The 14,466-nt window shown below is 37.5% G+C and overlaps 2 protein-coding genes across 4 annotated transcripts in view; one reads left to right on the top strand and one right to left on the bottom strand.

Moving 5' to 3' along the window:
* Nucleotides 1–14,466, top strand: part of LOC136253055 (long-chain-fatty-acid--CoA ligase ACSBG2-like) — a 193,263-nt gene that overhangs the window by 81,262 nt on the left and 97,535 nt on the right. The window lies entirely within an intron of this gene.
* The window catches only part of LOC136253058 (uncharacterized), a 107,214-nt gene that overhangs the window by 47,479 nt on the left and 45,269 nt on the right, over nt 1–14,466 (bottom strand). For both annotated transcript variants that reach the window (XR_010699925.1, XM_066045648.1), the window contains exon 6: nt 10,251–10,996. Coding sequence is in view for 1 of the 2 variants with exons in the window: in XM_066045648.1 (XP_065901720.1) it covers nt 10,251–10,996 (746 nt within the window). In the remaining variant the exon portion in view is untranslated. The remainder of the gene's footprint in view (nt 1–10,250; nt 10,997–14,466) is intronic.

Raw genomic sequence — 14,466 nt, forward strand, 5'->3', positions numbered from 1 at the left:
TTAATGAAACTCTGGTCAGCCTGGGGATGACCATATGTGGCTGTACATCGCTGTAGTGTTGAATAAGTACCTCTGCTTTGAATTTTCTTTCATTTTAGCAAATTCTGAGACCTCAATGGCCCAAAACTTGGCCTAATTCATCCCTAAGCTTTCCTTTTTGATTTTTGAACACCATCTTTGCCTGCCTTTTAGGCCCCCGCCTCCCACCCCTTTTGCAGCTTGCCTGATACAGTCAACCTTGGCTTTAGAACTATCTAAAATGGCTGGAAACTTAGTAGTTGGCTTGCACAGTGGATGCTCTGGAAGGTAAGGAATTGGTGTAAATTTTGGTACATCTGAAATTTTGGTACACATAGCTTCAACCATTGGTGAGCTACAACACACTAAATATTTAAAACCAACATTTATAGATACTTTTAAATAGGCAATAAGACCGGTTTTCCCAGACTTGGTCACATATTACCAACGTGCCACAATGAAGTTGTGAAGCTGGTTTTTTGGTGAATTTTTTGGCTAGGCTACATGTCTGATTACATGAATCTTACCAGTTGGACCTTGTAAGAAGGCACAGTATCTTCTAATGTCTGGCTAGTCATCTATGCCCCTGTTTAGCTTAGCCCTTCCCCCTTTCAAAAATCCTTAATCCGCCCCTGCATACAGGCAGATTACCTTCCTTACTTTTATTCTCTAAAACTGGTTAAAACTTGTCACTGATTACACCACACTCGTCTTTGTGCCAGTAGAGGATTTATTGCTTCTTTCAACATCATACAGCAAAAGGCATAGTCTATAGCATTATAGGTTCTTATGCCACACCTCAATGATTAGACTGACATACACATGTACATACAATTTTTGCCAACTAATCAGATGCATGCCCACAGCTGACTGCAGATCAGTTGTGGGTGCAAGACTGGTATAATAAATGCAGTGGCCAATTTCCACCAACTGTTGAAGTTGATAAGTGTCACCACAGTCACTCACAACCTATATAGGCAAAAGTTGACCTTGAGTTTAAAAGACAAAACACACAACTTCATTCATCAAAAAGTTGAGGTTGAGTTTAGCCTTAGTTTAATCTTACTGGGTGTGGTTCATCTTTCTTAGTGACGAATACATCCTTCTTATTTGTATTTATTAGGTAGAATAGAATAGGGGTTGGGTAGCAGGCAGTGTCAACTTGGTGGTGAATATTCTGATCCTAGGCTGGTAATGTTTCTTTGGGTTAAGTTCAACATTATTAGTATTGGTCTAAATCACACTATAATTGTTGTTACATAATACTGCTTTAATTTACAGTGACCAGCACTGAAGGTCTGACAACAACTTGTGCTGCAGCCTTTGAATTACCTAACCTAGTAAACAGAAATTGGAGACCTTGACATCAAGACACACGACAGTGTGTCGTGCGGCCAAGTACAGCCAGTGTGGGCACGCTACAGACAAGTGTGTATTTTACAGGAACTAAGAAAATGCTGTTTTCATGCATTCATAGCTCGATAATGGCTGAACAGAAATTAACCATTTTTACAGTGGAAATTCCCTCGGAGTAGGGCAATTCCCATTCTAAATTTTAAGTGAATCCACCCATCCATAACTGAGATACGCGTCTTCACAGTTAGTCTTATTTTCTTCGTATTTTCTTAATCTTTTTCTTCCTTGGACACTTTAGAAAAATCGTAATAACTCACACGTGCTTTGGTCGATTTACTTACAATTTGGATGGCAATAAGAGTGTAATACTGTACATTTATAGTCCAATGTTGGTACAAATCAGACAAAGAACAAAGGAGTTTTGCACAATTATTCAAAATTCCAAAGGCGATTTGTTATCATGCCTCCATGGTAAACCACTTGGTAGAATAACTTGAAAATCAGTCTGTACATGGACTAACTATCGTAGTGCAAACATTTTGCAGTTTGAAAGGAATCGCACTAACAGTCATGGAGTTATAACAAAATTTCCAACCATGTCTAAAATTATGGGATTGAGATATCCTAATAGAGCAGTTGGTAAAAAGGTACACAAAAAATGTCAAAAATTTTACCAGAGTTCGAACCAGGGACCTCCATACGTATCTAACACCCGCATCCTTAACCACTGAACCACTGCTATCTTGGCTGCTCACCTTAATTTATTTCTGCTTTATAAAGGAAAGTTCATCAACATTTGTAATTCATAGAACTTGTAGATCTATCAGGGGAAATTCTAGAACATTTTACATGTGTTGTATTGAAATGCTCAGAAAAATGTGTACTCTATTAGAGTAGCTACTACAAAAATTATGAAAAAAGCCTTTACCAAGTATGTCATGTGGCCAAGTACAGCTGGTACGGGAAAGCGGATGGGCGACATACTAGTTTTACGGAATCAAAAATCGCCGTTTATGTATCCGTTGCTCCATAGTCTTGATTGGTGTTAATCGATAACCATTTCTGTTATGGAAGCTTTCATTCCTAATTTGAGTCGAACCTGTCCAGCTATCATTGGGATATACGTGCCTTCATGAAATGGGTGAAGATGGAGCCTGTCTATACGTTTCTGCTTCAGGAATCTGGGGATGCGCGTAAGCCACAGCAGGCATTTTTGATGTCAAAGTGTTTAATACTAATGCACCTTCATATCGTGGTACCCAAGTATCTTCAGTTTATCGATGTTTTGAACGTGAGAAACAACATAACTATGAACAAGGTAGTACTATGGAAATGAGATGGGTTCTTTTACCTCACTTGTATTTCAACCGTGATTTGGTGGTATTGATCGTGCTGCTGCTGTATTTTACAGAATACTTTTTTCCTTGTCTCTTCAGAAGGAGTCCTGTGATGTTATGGCTGTGTTGCAGCATAGATACTATACTTACAAAGGATTGGCAACGCGCGATTAAAACAATAGTGACGTCATATCCAATCCTCGTTATGGTCCGCCCCCAAACAGACCCGCCCTTTTTTCGTTGCTAGACACACTTTGTTCTTTTCCGGCGTACCATTAGCACAGTAGTGCTGTCTGTATCGATGTATAACCTACTTCAGTCGGGCGTAGCATTACTAAGGTTAGTAATTCGTAACGGAAATTAGCTAACTATTAAGTACAGTTTCATACAGCACGAACGGAACTTCTCGGCTAGTGGTGTATTCTCACTTGTGGAGTTTTAAAGACAAAGTGATAACGTTTTATCGAAAACACTTTATTTACTAGTATTGGTGACCACACATGGAATGTAATGCCATATTTTTTATGGTTGAAACAACTTCATACACTAAGCTAAATAGCTGTTTCGTTGTGCTGGGTTGTGGAGTTTTTTCACGATTCTAAGTGAAGTAACGGTGTTTTACTGTGCAGTATAAGAGAACTTAATGTTACGGGAATGTAACGCTAATATGCATTAGTTTAAATTTTACTTTGGCATTACAGGTATTAATGGGATATAGGAAGGTGCGTATTGGAAGGAGCCACAAGAACAGAGAAAGAAAACAACCAAGGCATAGACCACCAGGACGCCCAAGCAAGAAGAGGGAAAATGTGTGTATTGGTGAATGTGCATCAGTAAACAAGGGCGGTTTCTGAGGTCTCCAGAAACTAGTCAAGCAAGTCAGGGATATACCCTAATAGAGCAATCACTCTAATAGAACAGTCACCAAATATCAGTATACCACAATACAACATACAGATGTATTGTTCGTGTTTTGGAAAACTGTTGCAATTGCTCTCAAGTTCTGCTATAGAGACACACATGCAGTACTTAAAACATATAGTAGAAATTGAAACTTCAGGTTTCCAGAATTTGGAATCTATTACAAACACTTTGTGCATTATGATGATGTTTAGCTGCAAACATGCAAACAATTAAACATACATGCTTGCATGCAGTTGACATAATACACTTGAGCACAAGTATGCAGATTTGTATCGGTATAGCTACGTATCATATCAATTTGTTTATAGAAACCAATCTCATCACACCCCTTGACCATAGATGAAGGACCATTATCTTCAGTCCCATTGCCAGCACCTGTACCTACAACACTGCTACAAACATCATCTCCGCAATCTCCTTCCCCTTCACTGATACCCATACCACTACAATCTTCACCAATATCTGTGTCTGCAACTTCACCATTATTACCCCGACCTCTAACCCCATTGCCAATATCAGTGCCAACAACTCCACTGCAACCAATATGTACTCAAGTCCAATCAGCAGCATCTGAGTTACTGTCAACTACTCTGCCAGTCATGGCTTTAACCTTTATCTCAACATTGATGAACACAAAATTGCCATCACAGGCTTGGAATGTGCAAAAGTCAGAAGAGAATTTACAGCTGTTTATTTATAAAACACACCAGAATCCATCATCAAGCAGCCATCCTTTAACCATTTCACATTCTGTGACCATAGCACCAGATTTTTCTTGCAAAGTAGCTGTGCATGGGCATGAAATTCATAGTGATGTTCTTTGTATTCCACCAAAGATAACCGAAACCAGTTTACAAATACTCCTTGAAAAACTTGAAATGCTTCACATTTGTCCAGGCCATCCTGACAAACAATTTGTTGAAATGGTGAAGAGCAGGAAGGGACAGCTATTTAATTCATCAGGACAAGTAGGTGCATACTTAGAGAGTGGATATCAAATAACTGATAACAATGAAACGTTTACGGAAACTGTCAGGACATCTGCATGCTTGGTTCTGACAGATAAGAAGAACAGGTGTGACCACTGCACATCATACAGAGATACAATACGATCCATTTATCATAGATGGTCAAAGCAATGTGATGAACCCTTGGCTATCAACACCAGCAGTCACGTTAATGAACGGTGGCTTAACATCGCACAAAAGAAAGAAAAAGCATCCCAAGTGAAGTCCAGATTGAGAAAAACAGAAAAGAAATGTCAATATCTAGAGCAGAAGATCCAAGAATCAATTGAAAAGAACAAAGTTGAAGTTGATGAGCAACTAAACAATAGTTTGCATGAAGTGATGAAAGAGTACTCTGATGAAATAAGTCGAAGATACGAGGAAAATAGTTTCCACCATCTTTTCTGGAACCAGCAATTAGAAAACTTGAAGAAGAACCCTAAACAGCGTCGATGGCATCCAATGCTTATTAGATGGTGTTTACATCTTAAAATGTTGTCAACAACGACATATGATACCATGAGAAGACTGTTGGTGTTGCCATGTGGTCGGACATTGAGAGATTACACTCATTATATACAAGCAGGTTTTGGGGTGCAAGTAGAAGTGACCAAACAATTGATGGAAACAGCTAAATTAGAGAGTTTAGAAGAGCACCAGAAGTATGTTGCTGTGATTTTTGATGAAATGAGGATAAAAGATGGTTTGGTATACAACAAACATGAAGCTAGAATAGAAGGGTTTATTGATCTGGGCAAAATTAACAATACTTTGGCATCATTTCAGCAGTCCTTCAATGAACCATCCTCAGGGAAGCCTCCCTTAACCATCGCAAAGCATATGCTAGTGTTTATGGTTAGGGGTTTGTTCATAAACTTAGAATTTCCATATGCACAATATCCCACTTCTGACCTAACAGCTGATAGTCTGTTTCCATTGGAATGGGAAGTCATACGTCATCTGGAGGGAGCTGGTTTTAAGGTGATTTCTTTGACAGCAGACAAAGGATCTTGTAATCCAAAGTTTTATCGTCTACATCACAAGGTCAATTCCACTCAGCAAGGTGTAACATACAAAGTTCTCAACCCTTACACCAGTGAAAATCGTGATATATTTTCATTTCTGATGTTCCCCATCTGATAAAAACTGTAAGAAATGCAATGTCAAATTCTTTTGGGCACAATAATGCTAGAGCGCTGTGGGTGAGTTAAGTTTATTCAGATTATTCAATTATATATAATCATTTATTTTTCTTCACAGATAAATGGACAGTACATAAGTTGGCAACATGTGAAGCGATTGTATGGTAGAAGAAACCATTCAGGGCTAACCTTAGTGCCAAAGTTAACTCTTGGGCATATCAACTTAACTTCTTATTCTCGCATGAGAGTTGACTTAGCAGCACAGGTAACAGCCATCTATATTATGTAGTTGTGATAATATTGTACTAAATTTGTACAGGTTTTAAGTAAAACAGTTGCAGATGCCTTAGAATACTGCAGTGATCCAGACACCTTGGAAACTGAACGCTTCATCAGAACATTTGATAAATTTTTTGACATCATGAACACAAGATGTTTAGAGGAGGCCATTCAAAAGCTGAAACCTAACTTGAAGGCATTTGAAAAACCAGATGATCCTCGTTTGGATGTAAGTCATGCAGTTTTATGATTGTCACACATTATGTGTTTACATAACAGTGGCTTGAAACTGAGTTTCTGGGGTATTTAGATGAATGGGAATTAAGTGTGAAAGGAAGGAAAGGGTTTACACCTGCACAGAAGAAGATGATGCAGCTTAGCATAGAATCACTTGAAGGATTACGAATTACAGGTGATGTAATTTCAACACCTGCATAATATACAATTAAATTTATTATATTTTCAGTGAAGGCATTTGTTGAAATGGCAAGGTTTCTACTAAAGTTGCTAGGTGTAAAGTATTTACTGTCAGAAAGATTTTGCCAAGACCCTCTAGAAGAGTTTTCTGGCCAACAACGAGCACAAGGGAGAAGAAATGACAATCCAACCGCATCAGAGTTTAAGAAAACAACAGTGTCTATTCGAATTCAAGCATCAACAGCTACAGATCCTCTTCGTGGAAACTGCCGTGGCCGAAAAAGAGCAAAGGAAAAAATAATAATTGATGATACATCACTTCCGAAACGAAAGAGAACAAGATCAAAATAACACCCAAGCAAATCACCCACTATGCTACTCATGTATAACAATATAATTATATATACAATACATAATACCGAGAGTCCATTATGGACTCTTGATAATACTCAATGTTCATGGTAAAGTTCAATATAGCTATAGTGGCTATCTATATAGTTCAGTATTAAATTTATTTCTTTTCTTTCTTTAACTCCTTTCTTAAGCTCTTTCTCTTCTTTGTTTCCATACTTAAAATGTGTTTGTAGTCTTCTATCCATTTCTTAGCATAACTGAATCCTCGAATGTCTAGCCAATACGTTACAATGACTGTGAGCAATTCTTTGCTGTTATCCTCATTCCGGATACAGTTAATATTGTCCCATATGCATTGAACTTTGGTGTTCTGGCAAACAGAGCCAATCATGACCTCCTTCTTTCTAGTTGATTCAGTAGGTGACATTGTTGCACTGGCCTTGATGTGCTCTGATAGTTGATGTTGTAGGACAATTTCGATTTCGCGAAAGAGCAGATAAGCATTGTCACTTACTTGATATAATCTTCCACGGTTGATTAGACTTATCCACTTTGTAGTATATAGGCAAGAAATGATGATGTTTCAGTTTGCTGGTCATCTGCTTGTAATTTATCCAAACATTCTACAAATTCTGCTGCCTTCTCTCCTTGCATCTTGAGGTACTTTGATCGAAGCTTCATTCCAATATAACCACATGCATACCTGATTATGTTCTCTTCATCTTCATTAAGAGTCACTACTGTGACACACTCTTGCACACAAGGCTGCTGGAACATTTTCATTATAAGATATTGAAAAATAGATTCATTAATTATTTCCATTGAGAGTGGCTCACTGGCAATATGTTCACAATTGGCTTTGCTTAAAAATTCACTCCATATTCTTGGCAATTTTCTGGCTCTTATAGCAGCATATTCTATCCACATTTTCTCCTTTATCTTCGGCACAGTTTCTGGCTTCGTAATAAGATGTAGTGGCTCCTTCAATGACGTTAACAAGTCGTATGAAAACTTTTCCACTACGGGTGTTAAGCGGACGTCCGAACAAATGGTCATTAGCTCGCTGCGATGTCGCTTTACGATACGAATTCTAGGGCTGTCTATCAGCAATTCTGGTCTTTTACTCAACGAAACAATAGCATCAACAAAGACGGACCGGGCCATTCTTTTATCTTAGCTACTGACCTATGTAACCATGACGATACGCGCGCGCGTGTTACGTAAGAGCTCGTGTGACCATAATGAGGATTGTCGAACGGTTGTTATGCGCGTTGCCAATCCCTTGTAAGTATAGTATCTATGGTTGCAGGATTAGTTATTCTTTGTTATGCTGCACTATAATATTATGTGTTTGAGAGGAGCTAGATTACGCATCAGGGCTGTCTGCCACTTTCACTAGGAGCACCAGTTTGTCTAGCACTTCTAACATTTTTAATGCTAGGGGTGGTGGCAAACGGTGCTAGTATATAACCCTAGGAATAAAATTAAAAAGATATACATGCCTTCAAAAATTGATCTTATTTTAGTTATTCATTTGCCACGTAGTCTTTGATGATTCCTGTATCATGGACCACGACCATGGTTCATAATAGGGATCGGGGAAAAACATTTCAAAACTCTCTAATAGAATGCACACCAAAAGCAGCCTTCCTGGCTTTGGATGTGTTTCAAAAACCTTCCACATCTTCCTCTGTTGTTGTAATGACTGATCTGGAAGTATAAAAAACAAGCGAAGTGGTTTTGGGAGTTTTTAAAAATTTCCAAAATCACTTCAAATATCCATCTTCTTGTTCTTATTTCGTGCATCTACAACACACAGGAAGTAGATATCAGCACTAACAATGTATGGCGTATTTTAAAATCATTCCTACCCAGGTCTGTGTAGTAATAAAATCTTTGCTTTCTAAGCTGATTGCAAGGTATAGAGCAAGAGTCACGACTTTGAGACGCCATCACTCGCAAAGCCATATAAGCAAAAGTACAGCAGTTTTAAAATATGTTATTTAAAGCAACGCATGAGACTAAAATGCATCTAGATGTTTTAAACTAAACATTAAGCAAAAATGCTGCTCATTGAAATTTGTTTCTGAACGTTTTAGAGTTCTTCAACTCACATCAGTGAAGGGTGTGTGGCCAATAGTCTGTCACTGAAACCACATTCCGGGCACTTTCCTAAGGGCTACTAGCTACATCTGTTCAGTCAAGAATCGATGTAACAAGCCTCGTAAGCTATCAGAAATAGCGTAACCCTTCAAATCAAAAAGGGGGTGTGTCCCCTTTGTACGCAATCAAAAAGGGCAGCTCTGAGGCTTTGGGGGAAAGAATTTGCATAAGAAAACAGTATAGCCTTCCAGTATATGTATATAAATTATAATTTAATCAACTTAGTACTTATTTTTGTGAAATTATATAGTACATGCGTTATTCTAATGTTTGCAATTAATACTCTTAATTGTACAGTGTGTTTTGAAATTTGATGAACTCAATCATTAAATCTGTCAAATGTCAATAAGCACATCAAAAGCCGAGTCTATGTAATTGCTTGCTATTTACCATTTAATTTGTTGAGACTGGTGAGTGTGAATTTGTCAAATTTTATTAACACCTGGTGTATGGTAAATTTGATTTGCTGTTTGCAGTGTGTATAATGTGTACAAGTCCATGCAGCAGTACTATATTACTACATGGAGTGCACACCAGCTATAAAATTGTGTTGTCCGTGTGCATGGACATGAAAAAAATTCAGAAACTAGGGGGCAAAAAAATTGTAAATTTAAACAAGTAGAGTAGGGATCAAAGTTGTGATTCTGAAAAAAAAAAAAAAAACTGTGTAAACAAGAAGTAATAGGGATAGTGATTCACAATACTGCTTAATACATCAATATAAGCCAAGCAGCTTGATTTGTGTACATTGAATTTAAGATTCCTATTTTGGCTTTTTATTTGAACATTCGAAATAGGAACCTTAAATTCAATGTGAGCTGCTTGGCTTGTATTGATTTATTAAGCAGTATTGTGAATCACCATCCCTATTACTTCTTGTTTACGCAGTTTTTTTCAGAATCACAACTTCGATCCCTATTCTACTTCCCCCCCCCCTAGTATAAAGGGGGAAGAATCAAGGTCAACCATATAAGCTGGCTTTGGAACTTGCAATTACAAAAACAAGTAATACCCACACATGTGCATTGTTAAAATTTATTAGCATTAACATCCTTGCAGCCATTTGTTGGCCACCACCTTTGATTTCACAACTTGTTTCACCCAGGATTTTTAAGGCTGCACCTTTTTTTTACAGCTTGGCTGTTTTTGTACTGATTACTTAATACTTAACATAGCTAATAATATAGTCAACCCTATACATACTGTACACCCACCCCTGTACACAGTACACATCATACTACAGTGGTACTTACGTTGTTTCTGTGATCAAATATCACTGTTGATGATATTTTTAAATACAGAAATATATATTCTTTAGTAAACATATGAACATTATTTTTAGCTGTTTTTATCATGTATGAAACTGCATTGACAGGAATAAACCATTCTATGACCATTGAATTGAATGGAGACACTGTAGAAAATGGAGACATCACATAAGGCTCCACTCCACAATATTGTGAAATGAACTCTTTCAATTCATCATAATCCTCCTTTGTGATGTCTGAGAATATCTTATCAACAATTGTAATCATTTTGTGGTAACCTTCTGGAATGTAAACACTTCCTTGTAAAGAATGTTCATGTAATTGCTGTAGCTTCATTTTACTGTATACTTTAGTTTCAAACAAACGTAGTAACCTCAAACATTCTTCTGCATTTAATTTTGACATAAGTACATTCAACATGGAGTGGTCATCCCATCTGTAGCAGTGACGTAGTTTAATTATTAAAAGTGTTTCAATGTTATTACAAGCATATATGGCCTCAACTTCACTATCACTAAACATCTTAATACCAGACTTGTCCTTCAAAGTTAGTGTAGACGATGTCCTTTTCAACAATTTCAAATTTTTGCTTTCATTTTTCATTAACTCTTCCAAGATTTCATCGAGAAGAACACCAAACTCAACACTGGCTTGCTCAGCTGTGCTAATTGTATTTGTGTCTCCTGGATCAGATTTCCTGATAATTGTAGGAATTTTTACCAAATCTGTAACTAATAATAACATTAATCGGAATGATGTGTATAAACTGTGTATAGATCAAGACATGCAGTAGTGTGTTGTGCAACTCAAGAAGTTAGTGCACCACACCATGGGTAAAGTGACAGGGAAAAAAAGCAATATGTGTTAATAAACTACAATATAATAATTAAGTAGTGTGTGTTAGCTACTCCAAATATGGATAGTTCTGAAGTAAGGTACAGTTACACAGTTTTATGGATTTTTATTAATATCTATGTAGAAATCACTTTAAGTTTTGTCCCTTTACATTTTGTTGTTTAGATATAATCCTCTATGGTATTTAGCACATTTGTAGTTCATTTACACTATTCAGGGGCAGTGGACATGCAAATATACTACTGGACATCTAATCCCTACTCTTCAGTCTGTAACCATGACTGAACTAGGGATTACATGTCTACTAATATATCTGCAGGTCTAGTCAACCTCCCTTGTTTCACAACTTTTTACTTGTTTCCCTGCTTTTTGTTCTTTGATCCCTAATCCAGCTTAAAATTCCTAATTTTCCTTCTACTTGTTTGTTACTTTTTAATAGCACACTTATGACTACTGAATCCATTGGAACCACATTAAAAGAAAGAATGGCTCCAGGCATTCCATAAAATAATTTTGCATCTGAATGTGTGCCCCAATAATTAATTACGCACTGAAAAGTGAGATGGTCATTATGCTTTGTTTGTAGCTATGCTTCGCTCTTTACACAGCGTTACAAATGAAGAACAGTACAAGAAACTTCTCTGCAATGAATCCAGTTGCTATGGAAAATGCAGGCAAAAATCATGACACAGCCAGAGGGAAGCTGTATCGTGTTACTGCAAATCGACACCTTGTGTAGCCAGCAAAAAGAACTGGAACACAAAGAAGGACAAAGGTAGGTCCAAGATATGTGAATTGTATGTATTGCGGTTGGTGAAAAGGTACATATCAGGATAAAGTAATGTTGAACACTGAAAAAATCAAGCCCGTAGCCTTATCCATTGTCGAGTTATGCTTGGCTGAAGGCATTGGTTAGTTAGTTTCGGTTAAATAGGAAATTTTTTAAATTTCATAGAAACTTGTTGGAAGAATTTGGGGTAACTCTGAAGGCATTTTTGGGCTTGACTATGCCTAACTAATACTGCCAAGCTGTTATGAAGGAAATTTGAGGCTGGTATTAGGGTGATATGTTTGGGTCACAAAGTCCAAAGCTGCATGGTCCCTAATATACAGTACTACTGTATTGTATGATGCTACCGTATTGTATGATAGCATGCAATTCTTAGATATGGACATTTCTGAGATTTGAATGTTAGTATGTACCAGATTGCCTGGAAAACAGAGGTTCCACTGTAATCATCTAGCTGCAATCCCCGGTGGTTTTAAAATTTCATGTAGAAAACTACACATCACAAACCATACCCCTTAGTCACTTACTTAAGACAAGGACGATCAAGATACTCTAATAAAGCAGTAACAGTCAGGTGTATTACCTAGTTATGTTATAGTAAAACTAGGTAGCAACAATTAAAAAATTCAATTTTTCTCACTAGAACCTTATTTCATTAATTTTTATCATGCTAGTAATAATCACAGGTATTTATTCTCACCACAGTGATCCTGGATTTTTTCTAAATGTAGGATATTGTACTGAAATTTAGTTGTGTTTTAAAACTGGAAAGTTTCATTATCACCACAGTGAGTGTTGACTTTATGAAATTAAACTTAAATCTGCTACTTCTGTATTTGCTGTGTGTATACTGTACATGTAGCAAGTGCACGATCAAGATATTCTAATAGTACAGTCACCCTATTAGTGAATTCAGCTACTAAGATAAATTACTCTTTGAGCCTTCAACTAAGTTATAAGTCATCCTCTAGAGAGTTCATTGTAGTGTTGATCAGACACACGTACTAGATGATTATAATAATAGTAGTACAGATCATGTACATGTACATAATCTAAATAATATTATATAGATCATGTATGCAATAGTGTATGTGAATAGGGCAAGTCCGTTATAGTCAGTCACACCACATCTCCTTTTCTTAAGTTACTGCCTGACTCTTTCAGGTGGCTGTATAGCGGTGCCATTCATTGACTGAGCAACAGGACATTGATGCTGTGGGCTGAAGCTCCCAGCAGTTGAGGATGCTTGATTGTCCAGCACAATGTGTTTGGTTTTTCCTCATCTCCCCATTTGGGGTGTCAACACTGTACTGTATGACTTAGAAACATCTGCTTGTCCTATCATAGTCCAGTAACTGTTTGTCCTGATGTCCTTCAGTATTAGGAATGGGTGGTAAAGGATGAGAGTGGTGTCTTTATTATAGTCTGTTTCCTGCTTTTGCTTGAACTGATTATCCATGTCTCAAAATGTTATAAGATGTGTCCATGTAGGTTGTAGTTGTTCAGTAGTTATTGGCAGGGTATTTTGAAGACGTATCCCCATAAGCAACTCAGCTGGTGATAAATTGCACCATGGGATTAGTGTTAGCAGGAGTGTTCTCACGCGCAAGCTGGATGCCGCTACTTAGCCAGGAAGACCGTGAAGAGTAACACAACAATCAGTATTAAAGTTTAGCAACACAACACAACAACTACAATGTAGAAGTACAAGCCAAAAGGAACCAAAACTACAATGAACAATAGAACAAAAGTTGTGGCCTATTACACAGATTAAAATTCCTATACAAAACCACGGTAGCTAAGAATCAAGGTGTGAATAACTAATACAACAATGAATAGTTTAAAGCTAATACATACGTTAAGTCTAAGTGTGTGCATGTGTATGCATACAGTTCAATACTCCTCCTCACTTGACTTAATGCAGTTCAAGTATTCCAGCTTTCTCTCTCAGCTTACAATGCTGCTCACGTGTCAGACCTTTAGTCAACATATCAGCGGTCATGTCTGTAGTTGAACAATAATCCAATTTGATAGTTCCATTTGCTACTTGTTCACGAACAAAATGATGACGAATGTTTATATGCTTTGCTCGCCCATGAAATTGGGGATTCTTAGCCATCGCTATAGCAGATTGATTATCTTCAAATAGTAAGTTGGACCTTCAGAAGAGCATCCTAACTCTTTTTCTAGTTGTCGCAGCCATAAACACTCTTGGGCAGCCCCAGATAATGCCACATACTCAGCTTCGGCTGTGGACAGTGCTACACACTTCTGCTTTTTACTGCTCCAGGAGATTGGTCCACCACTAAACATAAAAATGTAGCCAGAAGTTGACTTTCTGTCTGAAGTGTCACCAGCCCAGTCTGCATCACTGTACCCAATACATTTGTCTGAACCATCTTGTTTGTAAAGTATACCAATATTGATAGTACCTTTTAGATATCTTAAGACTCGTTTCAGGGCTGTCCAGTGGTCCTTCTGAGGATTTGAGTTAAACCGAGCTAAGCTGTTCACAGCAAATGCTATGTCTGGTCTTGTACTCACTGCCAAATACAT

The sequence above is a fragment of the Dysidea avara genome, chromosome 4 (genome assembly GCF_963678975.1).
Source record: "Dysidea avara chromosome 4, odDysAvar1.4, whole genome shotgun sequence".
Classification (NCBI taxonomy): domain Eukaryota; kingdom Metazoa; phylum Porifera; class Demospongiae; order Dictyoceratida; family Dysideidae; genus Dysidea; species Dysidea avara.